This window comes from Sorghum bicolor, chromosome 10 (genome assembly GCF_000003195.3).
Source record: "Sorghum bicolor cultivar BTx623 chromosome 10, Sorghum_bicolor_NCBIv3, whole genome shotgun sequence".
Lineage (NCBI taxonomy): Eukaryota > Viridiplantae > Streptophyta > Magnoliopsida > Poales > Poaceae > Sorghum > Sorghum bicolor.
In genome coordinates this window covers 1,407,317-1,433,116 of record NC_012879.2, presented here as the reverse complement: position 1 = coordinate 1,433,116, position 25,800 = coordinate 1,407,317, and the positions used below count along the sequence as shown (strand labels likewise).

The window sequence follows — 25,800 nt, the reverse complement described above, 5'->3', positions numbered from 1 at the left end:
CTCGACGTGTAAACACCGAGCCGCTGATTGGATAGCACGAAAACCCCTATTTTTTTTAAATTTTGTGTTTGGCACTAGATACCACTTGTTAGAAAATAATATGAATAAATATCGAGTACGAGATACAAATTTTTATGTAAAAAATCCTTACAAGAACGCAGGGAATACAAAGAGTTGTCTCTCTTTTAACTCTTGCTTACAAGATGTATTTATCAATTAAATACAGAAACAAATCCGCTAATAAACATAGCCCGAATCGCGGACCCTGTAGAAAGCTCACGTTATATAGTTCCAATAAAGATAGAGATATATTGCATGTAATTAAGGTCGCCACGCCATTTTATAACCCTATAAATATACACCCGGAGGCGCGCGGTCCCAAGACCCAAGTAGTGCAAGGGATCGGAAGAGCATTAGCAAATAGCCAAGGAAGAAAACGAACGCCCCACCGCCAGTACACACCCACCCGGCCGCCATGGTGGTGAGCAATCACGAGGCGGGAGGACGGCTTGTCCTAGTCGTCGTCGGCCTGATGCTGATGACGAGCGCTGCGACGACGACTGATGGGGACGCCGCCGCCGCCGCCGCCGCCGCCGGGGGGGCTCCTCTCCGCTTGAGCGCCGGCAGCACTACTAACGCGCAGGTCGCTCAAGACGGGAGGCCCGGCAGCTACCCCACCATTTCCCAGGCGCTGGAGCATGCGCCTACGCACGAGTACGAGCATGTGGTCTTCATCGGCAAGGGCACCTACCCAGAGACCCTGACCATCACGAGGCCAAACGTGCGCCTCGTCGGCGAAGGCATCGGCAGGACGATCATCACAGGAAACCGATGCAAACGAACGGGATATGATACCGCAAGTTCTGCAACAGTCAGTAAGTGAAAGTGCTGCGTACTCCTACTAATTTAAGCTGGTCACACGCATTATTCTTCATCTATATATATGTATCACGTGTGTCTGCTGTCTTCATTTATTTAATTTGTTTGTTAATTATTTGTTCCTTCTTCGGTTCCGTTCCCATCAAATCAAATATAATAATCCACAGCTTTATTTATTATTATTACTCCGTGGTTTTGATTATATATTTAGAGTACTATAAGCTAGCTAGCTACTACTACATAGCAGTATTTTACTTTTTTTTTTCTTGTGTATTCAGGGGTCTCATTTTATTCAGTAGCTTTGCTTTTCCGTGGTTATTTATGTGTCTCTTCATCAGTATATCATATTATTTCTCTCAGTAATATAATTTTCCATGATTTGTCGTTTGTTAGCTGTGAGTCATATATATATATATGATATGGGGGCTTATTAACTTGGATGCAGGCGTGCTCGGCCAAGGCTTCATGGCGCGAGATCTGACCATTGAAAATACCGCCGGCGTGGATGCGGGCCAAGCTGTAGCTTTGCGGATGTCGTCTGACAAATCGGTTTGCTACCGATGCGAGCTGCGGGGTTTCCAGGTATATATACGTCCGGGGTGGGTTGGATTTGATACTACGTATTAGAGTCAGCAATATATAAGGAGTATAATCTCTTGTCTTGTTGGGACGATCCGCGGTAGCTACTAGTACCATTTCTCGATCATCCTGCCTACCATTATTCCCTGCAGGACACGCTGTGGGCTGACGCTGGGGACCAGTTCTACCGGAGCTGCATCATCACAGGGACGGTCGACTTTATTTTTGGGAACGCCCGCGCCTAGCTTGTTCCAGGACACCAAGGTCCTCGCGCGTCGTAACGGCCACAACGTCGTCACGGCCCAAGGACGCGACGGGCCTGACCACCGGTCAGGTTTTGTTTTAATTCCAGGGCTGCTCCGTGGCCGCCGCCGCCGCCGCCGCACAAGACGCGGCAGGAGCGGCCACCACCTTCCTCGGGAGGCCGTGGCGGGACCACAGCCACGTCGTGTTCGTGGACTCCTACTTGGACAACGTCGTCAACTCCCAAGGCTGGGAACAGTGGAATATCACCAGCAAGGTCCCGCACACGGTGTTTTACGGGGAATTCCACAACCGGGGTCCCGGCGCCGACACCACCGGCCGCGTACGCTGGCCCGCCTTCCACCTCCTAAACGCCGCCGAGGCCGCGAACTTCACCGTGAGCGCCTTCATCCAAGGGCACGAATGGATTCCTCGATCGCTTCAACAACGTGCCATACTACTAGCTAGTCACGTGTGTGTCCAACCGTACCTGCAAGCTGGCTGGTACGACGTATCTATCTATCTCGTACTCAATCATCATATATCATCAGCAGGCAGCAAGGCACCGGCCGGGTCGTCGTCCCTGAATAAACAACATCAAAGCGGCTTTAATTATTAGCTGTGTACGTACTACGTATTACTTGTCTCTAGGCATTGCATGTATGATGTGTGTATAGCTAGCTAGGGCCGGCCGGGCGGCGCCGGTCCGGTCCCTGAATAAACAAGCAAGATCAGAACTTGTGTGAGTGGTGGCACGTAGTAATAAGTACGGCTGTCTATGTACTAGTGCGTCTGTCTAGCTACCTATCCGTGTGTACGAGGTGTGCATTAATTGCGCCCATATATACGATATCTGTGTGTACTTATCATCATCAGCAGGTGTGTATATGGTAATTGGCAAGACATAATAACAATTACTCTTGATAGAGAGTACAAGAAGTGCTTCAATTAATTGATATGATAAATTTATTATTATATGTACGACCCATGATGAACCAAAGAAGACACAACTGCATATTCTTACAATGCTATATGTCCTTTACTCTTGCTCTCAATACATGATATGATATTTAAGTGTAACACCCTAAAAATTGTTTTCTACGAAATAGAGCTATAATGATTTAATTATGAACTTTTGTGCTCATGAAACATATATAGGAAATAATATTCTTCATCAAAATAAAATTTATCATAGGATTTAGCAACTTGTTGTGCATTCATTTCGGAGCATTTATTTTCATTGTGTTGTGTGATTTTGAGCAAAGTCAAAATATTTTTTCAAATTGTTTTGAAACTGCTTTGAAAAAACTTTGAAATAAAAAGAAACAAAACGAAAACAAGCAAAAGAAAAAGGAAGCAAAACCTCTCCCCTCTCTCTCTATTGGCCTGAAGGCCTGGCTCCTCCTTCCCCCCCTCCCCCCGGCCCACTCTCCTCTCCGACCCAAGGAGCCAGCGCGCCCCTCCCAACTCCCCTCGGCCTCGGCCCAAGATGGCCAGCGCCAGGCCCAGCGCGCCATCTCCTCTTCTTGCGCTGGCCCGAGTGGAAAACCCCTTTCCCTTTCTCTTCCCGAGTCGCGGCCCAATTCTTCGGCCCATGTAACACCCGATTTTAAGAATAAAATCAGATATGCACCATATGTGAGTTTTAGAAGACAAGCCTCATATATAGCTACAAATAAGGGGTAATATCAAAGGACAACACATAAATTATATAGCGTAGATAATAAATTAGAAACAACCTTGGGCAGCAAACACGGAAGAGAACTCCAAACTTCGGGTGTTAACCTCACTCTACAGGATCCAACTGACTGGTTGATCACAAGCCCAAAACTTCTTCTAAGGTGTGGGGGAGATAGCAAGAGTGAGTTCAAGATGAACTCCGCAAGTATAACAACTAGATTGTATAGATCCCACAATCTCATGATCAATGTGACATAAATAATATAGAGCATTAAACAATAATCAATGAGTTTCTTAACACAAGATTCATCACCCTTAATTTAAGACTTCCCAAGGCCGCTCGTGACCGTGAGCACGGCTAGTATACCAGTTTTTAACACTCTGCAGAGGTTGTACATCTTTACCCATGAGTCATGATTTACCCTTTCGCCTGAGGTGATCAGCCTCGTAACCCACTACCAAGGTAGGTCGGCAGGGATCACTATGAAGTCTTTCAAAGGTTCGTCTAACAAGTTAGGGCCGCTTGGTTTCGGTAGTCAGTCCGTGTGATTCTACCACTCGCAGGGAATCCACGGTCTGCTATCCCCCATTTGCGCCACACGGGTAACCTCTAACAAGCTAGAAAAATTACTCATACTTGACTAAAGCCAGAGCCATTATAGCCCTCATGGTTGCACTTTCATCCCGGTTATCACTTACGAATAAATCCTCAAGTTGCTAAAAAGTTATTATTATCATTTGTTGCTTTATATCAATCTAGTCACAAGATCATGGTCATAGAATTAAAACCCAAATGCTATACTTGCCTTGATCCAATTGCTCCTGCTGGTCCTGCTGATCTTACTTGCTTCCACGGCTCTGATCCTGACCACCGAAGTAATGCCCACTGTCTATTCTCGATCACCAAACATCATCACACAAGCAATCGGAGACAGACATACACGAAGCAAACAAGATTACAATTAGAACAGTACACCAGCAGTAAATAAATTTAAATAAAAGTTTTCCAAAATCATCTACACGCTGCTACGATCACGTCAACGGGAAATTCACGGAAAACGGAGTTACGACGTGAAAGTTACGCTTTTAACGGGATTTCAACAGCAGTTTACGAACTTGTAATTAACTAGGGAATCTAACAGTGGTGAATCTAGCCAACAAAGGTACCAACGCGAAGCTTATGAAATTATAAAACTAACGCAACTTGAACGGATCGAGTCGGAGCTAAAACGGAGAAGATATGAATTTTCTAAGATTTTCTTTAGAAAAGTAATTAATTAAATAGGGTCACAAAATTAAAATGTTTCAAACTGCAGTAGTAGAGGGTCTAACACGTAGAGAATTTAAATACGAATCTAACGCAATTTGAATGGGTCATATCGGAGCTAAAACGAATATTTTATGGCCTAAACAAAATCAGTGGCAATTCTGTAATTTTGTGAAAACGTATTTTGGAAACAACAGAGATGCTTTACGTTTTCGAAAACAGAAAACGTATTCTATAAACACGCTTTGGACTGCGGGTTGTTTTCAAGAAAACCTAGGGACTCTTTAGCAAAACTCCCTGCGAAGGGGTATCTTGTATTCTTGACCGTTGATCTGCAATCCGACGGTTGGAAATTGATCTAGGGGAAGAGGAGGGGCGCCGGTCGCCGGAGGGGAGGAGGGAGGCGGCGGCGCAGCCATTGCCGCCGCGCGGAGCTCACCGGCGAAGGCCGTTCGGACGCTATGGTGCCCCAATCTCAAATCTGAGAACACCTAGAGGGAGAGCAGACGCAGGCGAGTCCACCCCGGGCCAAAACGCGGTCGAGGAAGGGGCCGAGCGGCGCGCTCCATGGCCGCCGGCCATGGAGTTCTCCGGCGAGCATGGCCAGGGGGCTAGGGAGCACGCGAGCACCTGGGAAATGGCCGAGAAGATTGCGGAGAAGAGGGGGGGAAGCTCACCAACGCAACGAAAACGGCGAGGACGGTCCAATTCTCGGATTGCGCGCGCGGAGGTCGCCGGCGATGGTTTTCTGTGCGCGGCGAGTGTAGCAGGGGCGAGGGAAGCGAAATGAGGGGAGGGGGAGGGCGGCTCAGGCGCGGACGATCTCCACAAGAAGCCGAGGCGCGGGGGAGAGGAGTGGGGAACGTGGGAGCGACTCGGGCGGCTGCGGTTGCTGAACTGAGAGAGAGGAGGAGAGAAGCGGTTTGGAGGGGATGATGCTGACAGGCGGGCCCGGCCTGTCAGCGGGTGAGAGAGAGGGGGGGGGAAGGATGGTGGCCGGCTGGGCCGACTGGGCCTGCAGGCCGAAAGCGAGCGGGGGGGATAGGGGAGAAAGGTTTTTTTTTCATTTTCAAACCAAATTTTCAAATACATTTCCAAATTGAATTGTTGAGCAAATTGACACTTTTTTTTTAAAACCATCATCACAATAAAAAAAACACCAGCATGTATGCAACAAAATATTTCCTAAACTTAGATTAGGTTTTAATTTCTCAAAATTTATTATTTTCCTAAATTGCAATGCTTCACCAAAATTACTTAATAAATTCAAATTCATCTATTTAAAAGAAAACAAATTTTTGGGTGTTACAGCCCAGCCAGCAGCGTGCCTCCTCTCCCTTTTGCTCTCGCTGACGCTCTGGCCCCGCGCTACTGACTCGCTGCCAGCTCGGCCCCACCGGTCAGTCTCCTTTCCCCTTCTTCTTCCTCGTCGTGACCAAACCGGACTCCCCACCGAACGCAACCGATCCCCAACCCCGGTATCCACGGGATTTGATGCAGGGAGCCCCAATTGGACCCCTATAAATCCTTTTCGACCCCCTGAAATCCCCCTTTCGTGTCCGCAAGCACCAAGAAGCCGTCAAGCATTGTCTCGGCCGCGCGATTAGATCTCATCGCGAGGAGAGGAAAACCGCCGCCGCTGTTTGAGCTCAGCGTTGCCCCAGGGCCACCAAGAATAGGACATCGGGCTTCGGATTGAGGTTACGAAGTTGCCTAGCTTTCCCCCTTACTCGCTATCGCACTATAGTGCTCTCACATCAACGCCGAACGTTGCAGGACGCCGAGCTCCGCCCGAGTATGCCGCACACCATCCCTAAGACCTCCTCGAGCTCCGATAACACCCTAGGTAAGTTTGCGATGGCCCTCTCTTACTCCCAGAACTTTTCATGTAAAAAACCGAGCTTCCTAGCGCCTTCTCCACCAACTCCGGTGAGCCATTCATCTCTCCAACCATGACGCCACCGCCGGAATTACTGTAGCCGGCCGAGCGCCCCCTCCCTCCTTCCCAGCTTCTAATCTGAGCCATCCGATCCAAGATCAACGGCTCCTATTTGAATCGTACCCCTTCGGCTGGACAATTTCCTACAGAGACCCCGCAATTTTCAATAATATAACCCGCGGTCATTTACGTATTCCCCATTTACGTTTTCAAATTCTAAAGACGTATTCTGGATCGGCTTAGGTGAAAATACGCTTTCTAGTATTTACAATTTTGCCATCAGATTTAAATTGCTTATAATATGCTCATTTTAATTCCGTTTTGATCCATTCAAATTGCGTTAGGTTCATAATCATGAGCTCTACATGTTAGTAAAATTGTTTACTCAGTTTGAAACTTTTTAATTTTGTGACCTTAATTAATTAATTTCTTTTCTATATAAAATCTTAGAAAATTCATATCTTTTACGTTTTAGCTCCGATTTTCGTGTCCTTTACGTTTGTGAGATCGTAGCGATGCGTAGAATCATTTTATAAATTTTTCATACTATTTTTATATGATTAGTGTACTGTTCTAATTGTAGCCTTGTTTGCTCCGTGTATGTTTGTCTCCGATTATTTGTGTGTGATGATCGATGATCGAGCTTAGTCGGAGAGCAGTTTTTGGTGATCAAGATCAGAGCCTTGGACAACTAGTAAGACCAGCAGGATCAACAAGAGCATTTGGATTAAGGCAAGTATAGCATTTGGGTTTTAATTCTGTGACCATGATCTTGTGACTAGATTAATGTTAAGTAATAAACGATAAAAATGACTTTTTAGCCACTTGATGATTTATCTGTAAGTGATAACCGGGACAACAGTGCAACCATAAGGGCTATAATGGCTCTGGCTTTAGTTAAGTATGAGTAAATTTTCTAGCTCATTAGCGGTTACCCGTGTGGCGCAATTGGGGAATAGCAGACCATGGATTCCCGCGGGTGGATCACACGGACTTGTTAGACGAACCTTTGAAAGACTTTATAGTGATCCCTGCCGACCTTCCTTGGTAGTGGGTTAAGAGGCTGATCACCTTGGGCGAAAGGGTAAATCATGACTCATGGGTAAAGATGTACAACCTCTGCAGAGTGTTTAAAACTGGTATACCAGCGAAAGGTGATGATTCTTGTTGTGTTAAAATACTCATTATTTATTGTTTAATGCTTTACATTATTTATGTCACATTGATCATGAGATTGTGGGAGCTATACAATCTAGTTGCTATACTTGTTGAGTTCAGCATGGACTCACTCTTGCTATTTCCCCCACACCTCAAGAGGAGTTTAGGCTTGTGATCAACCAGTCAGTTGGATCCTGTAGAGTGGAGTTAATACCCGAAGTTGGAGTTATCTTCCGTTGCTTGCTGCTTAAGGTTATCTCTAATTTATTATGTACATTATATAATTTATGCATTGTCTTTTGATATTACCTCTTATTTGTAGCTATATGTGAGATTTAACTTCTAAAACTCACAATGGTGTATATCTGGTTTTGTCCTTAAAATCGGGTATTACATTAAGCTAACATTAGCAGCCCTAGCCTATGGCTAGGCTTCCACATGATCCTATACCAACATGGATCAAATATAGCGTGTGTACAATGCCTGAGAAGTGACGCAACGAGACCAACAGATTTCCCCTCAATTTGAGTACATCAAGATCAGCCTTCAAATTGATAATTAAAGATCAAGTCACACTGTCACTGATCCCATGTCATGCTCAGCGAGAACACACCGCAGGGAGATGCTCTGGTAAACCCCAAGGCTCGAGGCCGGGGCCATTGACGAACCTGTCGAGGCATAGCTGTTGTTTGCATTGGTATTCTCATAGCCTAGATTTAACTCACAATCTAAATTCTTGTGGAATGTGAGAAGGATTAGATCTTGCTTCTTGAGTTGTGCTCCTGTTACCAGATGTTTCCCAAACTTTTTAAGGTATGAGATTATGCTCCTACATAGAAAAGCAACTATATATATAGCTCGATAAAATCAGGGGTTTGAATACCTTTGGCCCATATTTCTTTTCAATAAAAATATGCAATAGCTCGTTGAACTAAAATTCTCAACCTCACATTAAATCCACAGCGGATTCCTCAAATGGAAGAAACATGAGCCTCCACCACGCAACAAGATTAATCAGTAGCAAAAGAAGAGAAATTAACATTGAGCTAGAATCATCTACAAACTACAAGTTCATGTCCTCAAAGCATTATTATATTCGACAAACCTTAGTAAATAGGTATTGGGTAAGCTCAGACTTCAACCATTGAACAAGTTTGTCCTCCCTCACTACTGGAAATGGAAAATTTCAACCGACAGTAAAACACAAAAAACCAACAAGGAAAATAGGAAACTAAATTTTCTATCGGTTCACCGACATGAAAATTTCGATAGAGCTAAAGCGACAGTCGTGTCGGGTGTGGGTTTTCTCTGTCGGTATGCCGTTTTTCTTGTCGGTAAGGTGCGGACAAGAAAATTATTCGTCTCCAGGTCTAGAGATTTATCTTTGTTGGAATATGATGACAGGAAAAAATTATGCGGAATATTTTCTCCTGTCGGTAATCCACTAAAACCGCCAAGAATAGATTTTTTTTAGATTTTTTTTAGACAACAAACCGACAAGAAATATTTATTTAGATTTTTTTTCTCTCATTACAGTAATCCACTACCACAAAACTGAATACCTTTGAGGGTCAAAATCCCTCAAGAAAACCCCTAAAACCGCCAAGAAAATTAATGTTGGCGGCTAGCACTCAAGGAATGGCCGCCAAGAATAGAGACACAAGGAAATACTATTTTCTTGAGTGCCGGCCGTCACAAATCAATTCCTTGAGAGTTAAACCGTCAAGAAAATAAATCAGTGGTAAGATTTTTAACATCTTCAAGAAAATAAATGTCGTAGCTCGGACTGGAGCTGGCAGACAGGACACCGAGTGGGATGAGGGAATGCGGTGTTGACCAGCACAAATCTTGCAGCGCAGCCGGCGAGACAGTGCGTGCTTCCGCAAGCCGTAGCGGTTTGGACTTTTCGAGCAGCAGCAGCAGTTCAAATATGTCGACAGTTATCTTTATGCAATTATCAAATGTAAAACAGTTCAAAGAAGAGATCACATCGGTGGTCAAATCAAATAAATTAAAGTTTACACGTACATATTGATTGATGATGACATTATTTAGGACCTGATCCATTGTGCTTTACAAATTCAACCACCATGTGTGCCGGTGCAAGAATCCGGTTACCATAATTTAGAGCATGCATGCATATGTGGCAGGACATGTGTGAGCAGCCGGTTCGTTGTACAAGGATTCGTATAATAGTACATCTCTGCTATACTAGTATTATAATAACAATGACAATTATATATATATATATATATATATATATATATATATATATATATATTCTAGCGTTGTTTTTAGACCATTATAATAAATAAAAGAACCTACTCCCTCTGTCATGTGCATTCTAGAAATTTTAAGATAAATATATTAAGAGAGAACATAAAACACATGTAACTTTATATTTTATTTCCTAATCAGACATGATCATCAATGTGAGTAGTGATGATTGGTTGTTAAATAAAGAGTATTTAATATAAAATTAGGTTATGTCCTTAGAATACATTATCTTTAAGGATATTTTTTTGAATGTACTTTGTTACCGGCGGACGGAGGGAGCTAGTATATACACATGCATGTAATGGACGCATTTTGCGGCAAAGCGAAAACTATGGTTCGCCACATACGCGATTGTAGCACAAAAACTGCTCCTACTTACAATAATGGGTCGGTCCATATTTAATGAACATCTCTCTATCTGCAAGGAAGGAACACCGTTTATGGATGTATATATATACGTGTGGTTAAAAATAGAAACAGCAGCCTCGATGGATGGAAATATTCATCATATATAAATATAAATAGAGAGTACACACCGTGCCGTACCACTAGGCATCAGCTAGAGCGCAAATTAAAGATGAAGCAGCATCAGTTGTTATTAGTCGTCGTCGTCGTTGCCGGCAGCTGCTTGTGGTTGCAATCGACGACGGCGGCCGGCGAGCCCAGTCCGCTGGTGGCCAACCTGCCTAGCTCCCCCGTGATGCGGGACTTCATCCACTCCCGCTGCGAGACGGTGCAGCGCCCCGAGTCGGCGGCGGGATGCTACTCGCTCCTGCTCCCGTACGCGGCGTCCATCAACGGCAGCGCCATCAGGGCGGCCCGCGCCGCCATCACCGCCATGGTTTCCGAGCTCGGGGCCTACGCGGCGGATCTGCGCAAGGTCGGCGGCACCGTCAGTCCCCAGTACGACCTGAGTAGCTGCATGCAGGTAGCCCAGGAGGGCACTGACGGGTGCAAGGAGCCGCTGGCCAAGCTCGCTCGCCTTGAGGAGGAGGAGAAGAAGGTGGTGACCCAGCAGGATCAGGATGTGGCTGACGTGAAGAAATGGCTTGGCAACATAATCGCCAAGTCCTCGCAGTGCCGTCTGTTCGATTCATATGGTGTGGGTCAGGTTGGCGTGGACATGCCCAGGCAAGGAATGGTGTCCAGCTCCATAGACGCCTCCAGTGCTCTCGTGAATGACATTACAATGGCCGCCCAAGCCCAGCACCAACAACAACAACAACCTGCGGATGCGGCGGCAGCGCGGGATTTCATCCACTCCCTCTGCAATGCGACATGTCCCGTGCCCGTGTGCGTCAGGGAATGCTTCAACCTCCTGGCGCCCTACGCCGTGTCCATCAACGGCAGCAACACCAGGGCCGTCCGCAGCGGAGTCACCGTCGTGGTTGCCGAGCTCCAGGCCTTGGCCAAGAGTGCCATCGACTTCAACAAAACCAATGGCCAGGACTACGAGCTGGGTCCGTGCATCCAGGTGATCCAGGAGGCCGCCAAAGGGGGCGAGGCTGAGCTCCAGCTCAATGCCGCCGACGATCAGCATTTTTCCAAATGGTACCAGGACGCCAAGAACAAGATCCAAAAATGCGACTATGACATCGCCGATGTGCCCAGGAGCCAGGTGGTGCTCAACGCTTTTGCTGCCTTGGCCGGTATCGTTAGCGGCGGCGCCGCCGGCACACCCAAATAATCCATCTATCATTATATATTCCTCAAGAAGCACCATCTCTCTGATCGATCCCATCCCATCTATATATTTTCGGACATGGAGTTTTTATTTTTGTTGGGTACACACTACTGGGACAAATCTCAAAGAAAAATTATTTGCTTTAATTAGCTTTTTTCTGTAATGTGAATAATATGCAAGAATATATATAGAATGTCTTGCCAAAAACGTACGATGTAACCCATCTTCGAGCAACTGTACTCATAAAATATCTGCACCGGCCGTATGTACGTACGTGTAAAATTCAAAATTACATACAGAAGAAAGTTGCATATATTGAGATGCACAACAGTGAATTTCGATCATCATATCATAGTATATATAGAATTTGCATGAATGATTGTAATATGTATATATATGCGTACAATGCAATACGTACGTACGTATCTGCAGTGATTGAGATATTGCCGAATTAATTAAAGAATGCAGAGAATTCGTTTGCTTCACGCCAATTACACAAGGGACGGAACATAAGCATGACCATGCATAACATGTCTTTTTTTTTTATGCAACGTCATGCCTCTCTTGTCCTCAGTCTCGATCAACGAGGAGAGCGAGGATCGGAGAAACAGATCATGTTTCAAACAAAATCATGTATCCATTTGCACGTTCACAATATGTCCGGCCTTCCTGCTTAGAGAATTTCTAACAGTCCCACAATACAACTACTCTCCCAATAAGATAGTATTAGGGTAGCCCAATATCACTCTCTAGATTTATTGGGGGCGATGCTGCAGCAATATCCAAATATATATCTCTCAATACCCATATGAAGGGTGGATTCCACATAAGTGTAAGAGAAATTATGACTGAAAAGTAGTAGTTGAGATGCTTCTATGGTATTGAAAGAGTTGTATCTCCTCCTTTCTTTGAAAGAAGATGAAAGACAATATTGGTGGCCTCCCAAAAAAGAAAGAGGTGTTATTGGGAGACTACTACTAGAGGAGAAAAAGTAGCACATCTCCTATAATATGAGAGTTTTATAGGAATGAGAGGTAGTATTAGGAAACTGCTGGTGATACTGACCTAGGGTTACCCGCTACAGATGCCTCCATTGCTCTCGTTAATGAATGACATCTTGTTAATGAATGAGACGAATCTTTTGAGCCTAGTTAGTCCATGGCTGGACAATAATTGTCAAATAAAAACAAAAGTGCTACAGTGTGCAAAAACTTTCCACCTCCTCAACTAAACAAGGCCTAAGAGGAGGTTCAATTCATATATGGCTCAAATTCATGATTTCAAACATGTCCTCAACGCCCAAGGCTGCATTTTTATTGCGCCGTCTCAGTCAAAGTTGTTTCTTTTCACCAAGTTAAGTTTGAATTAATTAGCTCTGCATTCAAACTCAACTTAGTGGGGGCATTTGTTTGAGGAGATTTTATACAAACTTTCTCTAATTTTGCATATATTTTTTGTATGCGCTATATTGAGAAACTAGAAGAAACTAAAAGATAAGAAGCTACCAAAATCATATTGGAGCTCCAGACTTCCCATCGGCGAGTACTGGTTCATAATTGGATTGGGTCAGCTTATTTATTTTAAGGAAAAAAGTTTATTCTTCCTCACTCATTTTTTTTTTTGCGAAAGTCTGTTTTTCCTTCCTAAACTCAAAAATCGGGTAAACCATCTTCCTCAACTTTTAAAACAATACGTTTTACCTCCCTGGCCCGGTTATAAGCAGATTTTAAAGGCGATTTTGTCTTTTTTTAATTTATTTTGGCTGAATCTTTAAGAAATTATAGTATATCATCAAATAGAAAATCTAATTTTGTTGACCTCCACATGAGTAGATCTACATAGTGAACATATAATATGGTATGCTTTAGTATAAAGTTTTTGCTATAGATTTTGATCTATTCTTTTCTGTAATTAATTGAAATAATTCATAACTACAGTTTCTATGGTCCAATTGTGGTAAATTTTTTATGGTGGCCTAATTATTATATTATTAAACTGTATTAAAAAAATTCATACTCATTGGATAATGTACAACTTAGTTATGAATTTATGTAGATTTTATAAGCATAAACCCTAAATAATTCTATAGATATGTTTCTACTAGATATGTTCCCATTTAACCGTGTTTTTCTTTCCTATAAGTACTTTTGCCACGGTCCAGCGGGTCCGTAACTCAAAGCCGGCGTCGGCTTACCTCCGCGCGGCTGCGCCTCCGGGCTCCGGCCCTCCCGTATTCCCGTCCCCTGCCTCCGATGTTAAGTACACCCCCCTCGCTCTCCTCAGTATTCTTGCTCGCAGCTCTGCTAGTTTCTTCACAGTGCCTTTGCTCTTGCTCTGTTTGATGCTCTGCTCACACTAGTTGGTGCTCTAGCGCTATCCTAGTAGTACGTTTTAACTTTCTGGACATTATTCATAGACTCAGTGAATACCTCACACATGTACATTGGCTTCAGTAGCTCAGTGAATAGCAACTTTATTCCCGGTTCAATGGGGAATTACTGTGTGGGCTCCTATCATTGCCTATTGTTATGCTATTTGAACAGATGCATAGGTTATGAATCATACGCTAGCTCCATATAGGTTGTTGGTTCTCTTACGCCTGAAGAGAAAACATAAGTGCACAGGTGCAACATTGATCTGCACCTGGTGCATGTTAGTGGACAAGATCTTGAATCTTCTTGTCAAAGTGTCGTAACCTGGAGTGGTTGAGTATTATTAGATGCCATCTCAGCGATGAACTAAAGGTTAATGGTCCACTTCCACACCTGCTATACTTGAACATTGCATGTTGTGAGATAATAAGCATAGCAATACATGCTGCGAAACTCACACATTTTGTGTACGATGGATGTCCAGTGCCTACCTCAATAAATCTTCAAAACTGGAAAATGCAGACTTGTCTTTCTATATAGTACCTTTTGAACAAGTTTTCACCGAACTTGCTAATGTGCTTATAAATGTGGAGAATCTGACCCTTGATACTTCCTGTAAACCACCAGAGGTTTCCCCTTTTCCCCATGATGTTTGATTTACTGTCTTGCAGCTACCCTGTCTAATAGATCACTGGTGCAAGTTTTCTCACCTGAAGTTCTTAAAATTGATGTTGTTCTTTCGTGAAGATGTTGACACCCGTTCTTTGGTCTCCTTCCTAAGGTCTGTTCCTTTCATTGAAAAGCTTGAGATGCATGTAAGTACTATGGTTTCCTCTAATATAGATGTGACTACTATTTCATGGCACTGCCATAGCATGTGGTACTATACTACGATTTCATCATATTACTAAAGTAGCTATTTTAAGCCTCAACCATTAAAGATTCATCTCTTGTCCCTTTCCCATATCCTACTTTCAAATAGTCAATAAAAACTGACAGGTATTTTTAGAGACTTTCCTATAGCAGACACATGTCTTCAGTGAGCATTCTCTCCATCTATGCTTGATACGACATATATTTCTCTGGATCTGGATGTGCCAACGCCAAATAGTGATCAGTCAATGTTTTTGTGCGATGGGGATGAATTACTAGTGGTATATAATCTGTCAATAATATCAACAGAAAGGTTACAGCTAATACCAAGTATTTGCAGGATTGATGCAGACTGTAGATTTGTTTACTCTTCTTGGGGTTTAAGTGCACCATCCTTGCTTGCAATTAATTATTGTGTCTTGAAAGAGAAAGAGAGACAGAAAACTATTCTATTGGTTTGTTCAAAAGAAGTTTTCAGTGGCTAAAATTATAATTGAGTAAAATCATTAATAAAAAAACTCGACCACAGGGGGGAAGGGGCATTGCAATAAGAAGCTGTACCAGGATTCGAACACAGACCGGCAAGGGAGGTCTATATCAGCATTCATTGGCTTGGTTGCTCAGACTGTATTGTGAAATTTGATTGGGTGAACATATCTGCTTTGTTGATTCAGAGATCAGGATAAAATGGTGCCTTCTCTCCTACTGCCAACTCTTATTTTTTGTACGATAGTACATCTGGTGTTGCTATTCTATTTTATTTCTCTCCATCACGTCCTCTTATTTATTGTTTTCCCTGTTAAACTATTGCCTTTGATTTTTGAGTACATAGAGCTCTTGTTAATCTTCCAAAAGGTCTTAACTTTGTTATTTCAACTTGCAGTTTAGCATATTTTCTCCTCTCTATGTGGGAGATGGAACGATCACGAGATTTCCGCAGCGTCCGTACAATTATCTGAAAGACCTATTCATTACTGGATTTGAAGGATCCAGTGGTCAGCTTGAATTCCTTTTGTACATGGTGGAAAATGCTCCTGCATTGGAGATTTTAACTATAGATAGGTTGGATATAATGGTGAAGCAAAGGCGGTCGGAAGACAGTAAAAATGAAGGAGATCAAGTGGCTTCAATTCGTAGAGCAGCCATAAGATCTATTGAAGGAAAGATTTCACCCATGTGTTGTATAAGATTGCTTTAATATGGTAGATGTGCGGTTCGTGCATATGTTGCAGTATAATTAACAAATCCTCTAGACACCTTTCTGGTTTGAAATTTGTTATTTTTATAATCTCACAAATGAATTTGAGTTTGGAGAAGATATTTTACAAGGTTTATATCATCTACATGTATGCTTTTTTGGTGAATTTAGACGACTTTTTTTGTCATGGTTTGCACGGGTTTTCACGAAGGTTATGGTTTCCACGAAGGTTAAAATTTAGGTTTCTAGTTAAGTATGGTGTTTGCTTTGGGCTTTGGGCTTTGGGAGCAGCGACCTTTCGGCCGGTTTCGTTGACAGGCCTCCAATGTTGTTTGGCAGAGAATTCAGTGAGAAATGTGACTGGTTATGCTCAATAATTCCCATAGTTTCATTGCATTTTCAGACCCGGACAATGGTGATTGCAATCTCACTATATCACAGTAAGATCACTAATAGAGACGGCAGCACGATTCAAGACCCAGACCATAATGCATTCCAATTATATCCAACACCATAATACCATTTATCAAGAGCAATAACATTCATCAACAACAACAGAGTAGGAGCAACCATTTTCCCACCTGACAAATGTTCAGATGAATGAAAACCATAGTTGTTTGATTCCATCTCCTTCTAACACGGAACAGAGATTACAAGTTACAAATATCTAAACAGATTTGGTGAAAGAATGACAAGTAAATAATAATGTGATGTATTGTAATTGGAGACATCCATATACGCTGTGAGCTTCCCTGCCAACATCTACAACTTCTTTGCTTCTTCTACATTATTGAGCTAATTTTTGCAGGAGACTCTCAGCAGCCAAAAGAATAAAGAATTACAACTGCTAACAATTGAATATTTCATCCTATCACCTATAAATGTAAAAACAAAGCTACAAATCTTTCTCTCTTTTGTTCTTTTTTTTTTCTGTTCTTCTGAATGTATAAAAGAATTGTCAGACTGTATAATGAACTAAGGAATGATCACTAACAGCAAAAGAACCACTGAAAAACCCTGTTCTTTTTCTTCTATCACTTCACCTTGTATTCAGCTTTGCTGAGAATGGGATGCTGTGGTGGACACGGACGCAGACACCGTGCTGCCTCCGCCGCCGCCGTCGCTGATCGGCGTCCACGCGGACACGGTGTACATGGCCTGGTCCATCCACCGGAGCGTGAGCCCCTCGCCGTCGCCCTGCGCCTGCACGCTGTAGTTGCCCGGCGCGAACATCCTCGCGATCATGCGCCCCTGCATCGCCTCCCGTTCGCCGATGCCGGCGTTCTGGAACCCGCCTTCCTGCATGCGCCGCCGCCACCCGGCGAAGGTCTCGTGCCGCTCGAAGCGGTCCCCGGCCTCGAACGCCACCGCGTTGCGGATCTCCCGCGCGAACATCTCCTCCGCCTTGGCCCTTGCGGGGCTCGTGTCCGCCAGCCCCGCCGCGTCCACGGCGTCGAACGCCGCGGCGTAGTATCGCAGCGCGCGCGCGAACCGCGCCTCCCAGCGCCCGGAGTTGAGTGCGTCCTCGTGCTCGCCCAGGAGGAGGATGGCGGCGCCCGTGCTGCGCGCGAGCCCGAGGAAGTCGGCGATCGCGGCACCCGTCTCGTCGCGGAGCAGACGGTGCGCGGCGAGAACGCAGTTCACGGCGACGCACTCGCCGCGCTTCACGTGGAGCATCCACAGGCGGACGTCTTCGAGGCGGTCCACCACGGCGTGGAACTCGAACGCGAGCCCGAGCGCGGCGGCCACGCGCCCCAGCCGCGCGCCGGTCTCCTGCAGCTCCTGCCTCGACTCGCCGACGCCGGTGATCCGGACGTGCGCCGGGGGTCCAGACGCGCGCGTGGCGAGGCTCTGGAGGAGGCCCGGCCACTGCAGCCCCTGCTTGATGTCGAAGTCGATCACGTGGACGCGGTCGTGGCCGTCGAACGCGCGGAGCACCCGCTCGTTGAGGGTGAAGTGCAGGAAGCGCGGGATCGGGGTGACGGCGTTGAGCACCCGCAGCGCCGTGGCGTCGTCGTCGTCGGCGACGGCGCCGTCGGTGAGCTCCCGCGGAGGGGCGACGTCGAACACGTGCGGCCACATGCGCACCACGCGCAGCGCGAGCGCCTCGGCGAAGTAGGCGGCCACGCGGTGCATCGGCGTGGGCCCCGCGGGGGAAGCCATCTCGCCCAGCCGCGCCAGGTAGTAGTTGGCGGCGTCGTGGTTGCAGGCGGCGAGGGAGTCGGCGCAGGCGGTGAGCGCGACGACGAGCTCCATGGCCTCCACCCGCTGCGCCGGGGCGCCGTTATGCGCGTGGAGCTGCTCCGGCCGCGGGACCGCTGCCGACGAGCCGCCGTCCGTGCCGCCCGACGAGGCCGGCGAGTTGGACGGCGACTTGCTGAACTCCTCCTTCTTGGCCGCGGCCAGCGACGGGCCCGCCGCGGCGGACATGCCGTGGGGGAACGCCGCGGCGCTCGGCACCAGGAAGACCTTCTCTTCCTCGGCTTCCTCTCCATCGCCGGACCCAGCCGCTTGCACTGTCCCTGCAATGGATCGATGTAACCATACCTCATCTCCGTCCCCGCCCCTCCTCGTCCGCTTGGCGCGAACGACGGGGCCGCTGTACTCCTCGCCCGTGTCCTCCTCATGGGCCCGCTTAACGGCCCTGCTCCTCTCCCAGACAGCGCCGGCGCCATTGCCGCCGGGCTCCGGCTTGGCGCCCCAGGACACGGCCTGCGTGACCGGCGGCGCTGGGTGGGCGCGGAAGGAGCAGGTACCGCCGCCGCCGGTCCTGGCATCGGCCGCCGCGACGCGCGGCGCGGCGCTGGCGCCCGGGCCGTCGCCGCGGTTGGTCGCCCGCTTGGAGAAGCCGTAAGGGAGGATGTCGAATCGCTGCGCGGTGCTCATCTGATGCCTCGACGACGAGAAGGAGCAACCAGCCAACATCCCGGAGACGCGGCCAGACGCGGTGTGGCAAGAAGAGACCTACTCTCCTCCTCTGCTCTGCTCTGCTCTGCTCTGCTCGGCCCTCCTCTGTGGCTTCGTCTTCGTCTTCTTGGCCTTCTCCTCTCTGACGATTCACTCCTCACTCCCTTTCACCGATCTCCTCACTGTCTCTCCTCTCTGTGCTATCTGGCTACTGCTAGAGGATCTTTCTTTCCCTATGTCTTTGTGAGGTGAGTTGCTGCTGTATATGAATGAATGAACGAATCGATGTACAAAAGAAAGAGGAGAGCTCGTTGTAAAACCAGAGGATCGATCTTGTTTATCGGAAGAAAGAATTTGGTCAGTTACTTTGTTTTTGGGGTAAAAAAAAAAGAAGAAGAAATCAATGTCTATGACTATGAGTGATGGGGTATGTGTATGTTAATGCTTGTATATGCAGGAAAGAATGGGGATTATAGTAGTAGTACAAAAGAATCAAAGAATGTAGTATATAGGAAGAAGAAACTGCCCTAAAACATCTACTAGAAACTAAGACCGGGCGGCGGCAATGCCGGGGCGGCTCACCCTCTGCAGCAGAGCCCGCGCGGCGGCGGAACGTCCACCCAGGCAACGGCGAGCGGCGAACCCCAGCAACACCTCCATTGCCCAAACGAAAAGAACAGAAGAAAAGAAGAAGAAGAAGAAGAAGAAGAAATCTTTTCCAAGAAACCAGGAATGAGGGGACGACGATGATCTAACTAACAATGCAACATCGGGATGGATGCAATGGCGATGGCGATGGAGATGGGGATGCAAATGCAATGTGTGGTGTTCCTATTCCTAATGGATGATCCTTCCTCCTCCTACAGCTACTGATCCTCTTGCCTCACCATGAGCAGCACTCTCCCACTCCCTCACTCTCACTATTCTGTGGCTGGCTGGCTCTCTTCCTCTCCCACCTCTCTCGCTCTCTGGTGGAAGGGAGGGGGAGGGTGGGATGGGAGAAGAAAGCCCCGGGCCAGGGGCAGCGAAACGGCCGTTCTGGCTGGTGGCGAATCCCGAGACGCTGCCTGCGCCGTCGGATCTGGACGGGACGGCTGGCGGGTGCGTGCGTGGTGGTCCGGGATGTGACCGTTGCGGGGAAGGTGCCTGTGGTCAATGTGACCGTTGCCTCTGACGCCGTGTGCCCGTGCCCCGTGGCCGGCGTGACTCAGTCAGGTGCGCGGCACGTGACGATCCCCTCCCCGGTTCCTTGTTACCGTTGGGGGCTCCATCCACCCCCACACGCCGTCCACGTGGACCGCAGCGCGGGGCCCACGTGATCTGTCAGGGACTGGCGGTGGGGTCAGGTGGGCCGCGTGCGGGCCACGCCACACGGACGGGGGTGGGTAGGATGCGGCCGTTGTCGCCTGGGAGAACGACGAGACAGCAGCACTCAATGGGCCGTTGTCCACGTGGGATGCTGACGTGGCGGGATGCACGCGTGTCCCGTGCCTGTGGTGTCTTGAATGCAGTTTATGCGGTCGGTTTATGCCTGGAGTTTGCATTTAGGGAAGCCAGTTTATGCGGTCGGTTTAGGCATCCGATTTTTTTTAATTTTGATTTGATGTTATAATACTTTTGTTTTTAATTGACAAATATTATTCAATTATAGAATAACTAGGTTTAAAAAATTCGTCTCGTGATTTATAGTCAAACTGTGTAATTAGTTTTTGTTTTTATCTATATTTAATGCTTCATGCATGTGCCGCAAGATTCGATGTGACGAAGAATCTCGAAAAGATTTTGGTTTTTAGGGTGGACTAAACAAGGCTTTGGTAGTACAACTCTGCCTTGCTAATCACAACTAGCCCCAAAACCCAACAGGCGAACACTGTTTCCTTGCTAGAAAAAAAAATCAAGATTAGGAGTGGATTTTACAAACTCTTCAAGACGCTCTTAGGAGGTGTTGTCACCTAGGTCTATCAACTCTAAAAGTATAAATATACACGAGTGTCCAATCTTCTTAAATTGTTCATTGCACGTCTGTCTATATCTCCTCCCTCTTAAGTTGATTTCCTAACTAGATAGTCTTCCATTGACTATCATTAGTTAGATAGTGAACCTAATTGGTTATCCCAGTGCACTAAACCCAATCTTCATCCAGGATCACGTGGATGGAAAGGATTATTATGATAACTCACAACAGGTTCACATCACATTAAAAAGAAGTACTCAAGGTTACAACAAGTTGTTCCACACTTAGTTCATTACACCAACATCACATAGTATGAGTGAAAGGCTTTTAGCAAAAACAACATAAGGTTTTTTTTAATACAACACACGGTAGTGCCATTTTCCATTCATTCTAGGTCAACACGGTAGTTTCTACCAATCCTAGTCTTTAGAGGACTCAGGGACGTATAAAAATGCTAGAGCATGGATACCTGCAAAGCTCAACAATTATAGGGTGAGTACTCAAATATACTCAACAAGACTTACTCAATCTAAATACAAGGATAATACATCTAGATTGTTAGCAAAGATTGCATTTGTTTTTGCATAAAAGCTTTGTATACATGAATGAAAGATGTGATCTTAACAACTAAGCAAGCGAAGCATGGTGAAGTAAATTTAAGCAATCATAGGAAATGGGAACCTTAGACATGTTTTGTTTCATGTGACAATTTATATCTTTGTTTCTATAGATTTTGAGTCATTGAGTCAATACCATCTATTTATAACTTAAGTTTAGGTGGTCACGTTTGGATACACCAGCTAAACTTTAGCTAGCTAAATTTAGCTGCTAGCCATCAAATAACCAGCTAAAAGATTAGCTAAAGTTTAGCTATTTCAACTCAGATAAAGTCACCTAAAATTTAGTTGAGTCTACTAGCCGGAGCATCTAAACATCCCAACTAAAATTTAGCGGAGAAATTTTTAGTTGGCTAAAGTTTTACTTTAAAATTTTAGCTAGCTGAATTATGGGAGTGGGAGCACTGCTTATTCTAGTTGCCACTGTGCTAAATGACCACAATGGTGTGTAGTTAGCTTGTAGCTTGTGCTATTGTGTCACTAGCAATAATTAAGGCCTTATTTAGTTCTCGAAAATTTGGCTTTGGCTACTGTAGCATTTTCGTTTGTATTTGACAATTATTGTCCAACCATAGATTAACTAGTTTCAAAAGATTCATCTCACAAATTATAGATAAATTATGTAATTAGTTATTTTTATATCTATATTTAATGTTCTATGTATATATCTCAAGATTTCAATGTGAGAAGAAATTTTAAAAAGTTTTGAAAACTAAATAAGGCGTGGGACGAGAAGCTAGCATCTGCAGCATGCAAGGCCACAACATAGAGGCGGTGTGGCTCGTGGCTCACCCTGGGCGTTCGGTACTACCGAACCGATCGGTTCGGTATTTCGGTACCTTCTCTAATTCGGTACCAGAGGAAGCCGGTACCGTTCGGTTCCTGGAAAAACCCTAAACCCTGGTGGAGCCCTTTTGACAAACGTACCCGTGAACAAAGAAGTGGACTGTTGTTTCAAAAAAAAGGAAAAAAAGGAGACGACGGTTGGTGTATAGAGGGCATGGCTTAGGCCTTGTTTAGATGTAAAAAGTTTTTGGATTTTGACACTGTAGCATTTTCGTTTTTATGTGACAAACATTGTCTAATTATGGAGTAACTAGGCTTAAAAGATTCGTCTCGTGATTTATAGGCAAACTGTGCAATTAGTTATTCTTTTTATCTATATTTAATACTTCATGCATGTGCCGTAAGATTCGATGTGACGGAGAATCTTGTAAAGTTTTGGGTGCCTTAGGATCCGGACGAGTTGTTCCTTGCGCGCCGTGGACTATCAGCCGTAAAAGCCTCGTAAACTTTTGCTTTTCCAGTTGCCGAGTTTATCACTATTACACAATTTGATTTGTAGCAGCACCTCCACATTGTCGAGTAGAGACAGGTTTATCTAAAATCGGTTTCAAAAATGGTTTCCGAAATTAGTCATCTCTAAAAGTCTATTTTTAGAGGTGGATGATATCTTCGGCCGCCTCTAAAAATATCTTAGAGGTAGCTGCATCTAGAGTCATCTCTAAAAATTGATGTAACACAATAAATTTCATAAGAAATAGGAGTAACACTTCATCTAAATTCCACTTATGGTCTAGCTTCTCCTGAGGAAGAATCTTACGTATGTATAGTATACTTACCTCTTACACTCCGCTTCTCGCTTTGTGTAAAAGTGCTCAGAACGATAAGGATTATGAGTTGACCCAAACATATTTAAACAATTAAATTGGGACTAATTCCATCGCAGTAGACATATAATGATATAAGTCATAATGAAATGAAACCAGAGCAAAAATGAGCTAAGGTATTACATTGTCATGCTAATCAACCATATTGCTCAAGCATCATATCACTCCATAAGTGGTACTTACTACAACACTTCCAAAGAAAGACAGTCACTACAAACTGTTTATTTAACCGAACATTTTGGCCTCTCAAGATTGCATGGCCCTTTGTGCATGTTTGATATCTCTTGCTACCTTCCATCAGAACGTGAGATTAGATGAAACACCATACATAGTCACCTCTATTAGCTATAATTCATTATTTTTGTATGTTCTCGAAACAAAGTTGAGCTGAGATTTTAGAGAAAACTGAAAATTGGTGTTGCCTATTTGATTTGGAGGATGCCATGAGGTCTCATTGTTTTTGTCTTAGGCCTTGTTTAGTTCCCAAAATTTTCCAAGATTCCCCGTCACATCGAATCTTGCGGCACATGCATGAAGCACTAAATATAGACGAAAACAAAAACTAATTCCGCAGTTTATCTGTAAATCGCGAGACGAATCTTTTGATCCTAGTTAGTCTATGATTGGATAATATTTACCACAAACAAACGAAAGTGCTACAGTAGCGAAATCCAAATTTTTTCTCAAACTAAACAAGGCCTTAAAATATTGGGTACTTTGCTGCATGATCCATGAGAAGATCATCACCACCTTACTCTAATGTACCAAGGATGAGGAAACTTGCTGTGAAGGCATGCATCTTGGTAACCATACACCACTTTGAAATTCATGGTGCACATGCAAAATATTTCAATTCAAATGGAACCTTAGACATGCTTTGTTTCATGTGACGGATTGGATGTCTTTCTTTCTAAAGATTTTGAGTGATTGAGTTGGTAACTTCTATTTATAGCTTTAGTTTAGGTTGAAATGGACCCGTTTGGTACATCTTATAAGTTGCTTGTGGCAAAAAAAAAAAAAAAAGCTAAAACTAAAAGCCAAACTGTATTCTGACGATGCTTCTCCTAACAGCACCAATTTGTACTAAAACACAAATAAAGCCGAGTCAGATCAGATTATTTTGGTCTCACTTTTGATTCATTTGTGCAACTTATCAAATAAACGCTTTTTGTGCAAGACAGTACCAATTTGTAACAAAACACAAATAAAGCTGAGACAGGCTTCTCCTAACGTATAATGTTGTTTTGCTAATGTACTTAATATAGATTATAGCTATTTTGGGAGGCTGAGCACCGCTTGTGCTAGTTGCTACCGTGGTAAATGGATGCAGTGGTGCAAGACAATACCACTGAGTACGTACCACACTTGTATCAACCTGAACTGAAAATCTGGTCCATGTTTCACCAAATATCAACCCTCCCAAGGCCCCAAATATTTCCATGCTCCTGAATTCCTGATCATGCTAGATCAGCTGCATGCTCATGAATTGTGTCACTAACGACTAATGGAAACAAAGTCTGAGCTTGGGCCGTGTTTAGTTCGTGAACGAAAAAAATTCGCGACACTGTAGCACTTTCGTTTGTTTGTGGTAATTATTGTTCAGTCATGGCCTAACTAGGCTCAAAAGATTCGTCTCGTAAATTTCGACCAAACTGTGCAATTAGTTTTTGTTTTCGTCTATATTTAATACTCTATGCATGCGCCTAAAGATTCGATGTGACGGAAAATCTTGAAAATTTTTGAGATTTTGGGTGAAAGTAAACAAAGCCTTGGTCGGAGTGTGGAAACATGAAGAAAGGAGAGAGCTTTAATTTAATATCAAGAAGAGGCCCCAGTTCTGGAGGGCAGACATATGGGTATATATATTCGGGCCTTGTTTAGTTTACGTAAAAACTAATTTTTTTTAAAATTCTTTATCACATCGAATCTTGCGGCATATGCATACAGTATTAAATATAAATGAAAACAAAAACTAATTGCACAGTTTACCTGTAAAATTACGAGATGAATCTTTTAAGCCTAATTAGTCCATGATTAGACAATATTTATCAAATAAAAACAAAAATATTACATTACCCTGAATCAAAAATTTTTGCGAACTAATCAAGGCCTCAGTTCGAAGTGCATATAGGCTAGCACTGGCATTACAGCAGCAAGAGCAAGGGGGCCGACAATCTTCCTCATCTTTGTAGGCCTTGTTTAGTTCACAAAAAATTTACAAAAAAAATTATATTTTCTGTCACATTAAATCTTGCAGCGCATATATAAAATATTAAATATAGATAAAAATAATAACTAATTATATTTTTTTATAATTTGCGAGACAAATCTTTTAAACCTAATTAGTGAATGATTGAATAATATTTGTCAAATACTACCGTGAATAATTTGTAAGGGACTGGGAAATGTTCCGGCGGACACAACCCAACCATGAGCCTGCACAGCTGTAAGTTGTAACAGAAAGTTTCTTCCCGCATGGCCCATGTTGCACGCACAAGTTGCA

The 25,800-nt window shown here is 44.6% G+C and overlaps 2 protein-coding genes across 2 annotated transcripts; one reads left to right on the top strand and one right to left on the bottom strand.

The window, feature by feature from the left end:
- LOC8068372 (putative pectinesterase/pectinesterase inhibitor 22) lies at window positions 391-1,929 on the top strand. The gene is made up of 3 exons (XM_021450485.1): window positions 391-875; window positions 1,325-1,461; window positions 1,611-1,929. The coding sequence occupies exons 1-3, from the start codon at window positions 476-478 to the stop codon at window positions 1,701-1,703; spliced, it is 630 nt and encodes a 209-aa protein (XP_021306160.1). The 5' UTR covers window positions 391-475; the 3' UTR covers window positions 1,704-1,929.
- Window positions 16,975-20,035, bottom strand: LOC8068371 (protein DWARF AND LOW-TILLERING). The gene has a single exon (XM_002436345.2). The coding sequence runs from the start codon at window positions 19,072-19,074 to the stop codon at window positions 17,200-17,202; it is 1,875 nt and encodes a 624-aa protein (XP_002436390.1). The 5' UTR covers window positions 19,075-20,035; the 3' UTR covers window positions 16,975-17,199.

What these genes read in the sequence shown, in the direction of transcription:
- LOC8068372 (XM_021450485.1), top strand. Translation starts at nt 476, where the DNA reads ATGGTGGTGAGCAATCACGAGGCGGGAGGACGGCTTGTCCTAGTCGTC. An exon ending in CGCAAGTTCTGCAACAGTCA is followed by an intron (nt 876 to 1,324) that starts GTAAGTGAAAGT and finishes ACTTGGATGCAG; the next exon opens with GCGTGCTCGGCCAAGGCTTC. An exon ending in GCGAGCTGCGGGGTTTCCAG is followed by an intron (nt 1,462 to 1,610) that starts GTATATATACGT and finishes TATTCCCTGCAG; the next exon opens with GACACGCTGTGGGCTGACGC.
- LOC8068371 (XM_002436345.2), bottom strand. Translation starts at nt 19,074, where the DNA reads ATGTTGGCTGGTTGCTCCTTCTCGTCGTCGAGGCATCAGATGAGCACC.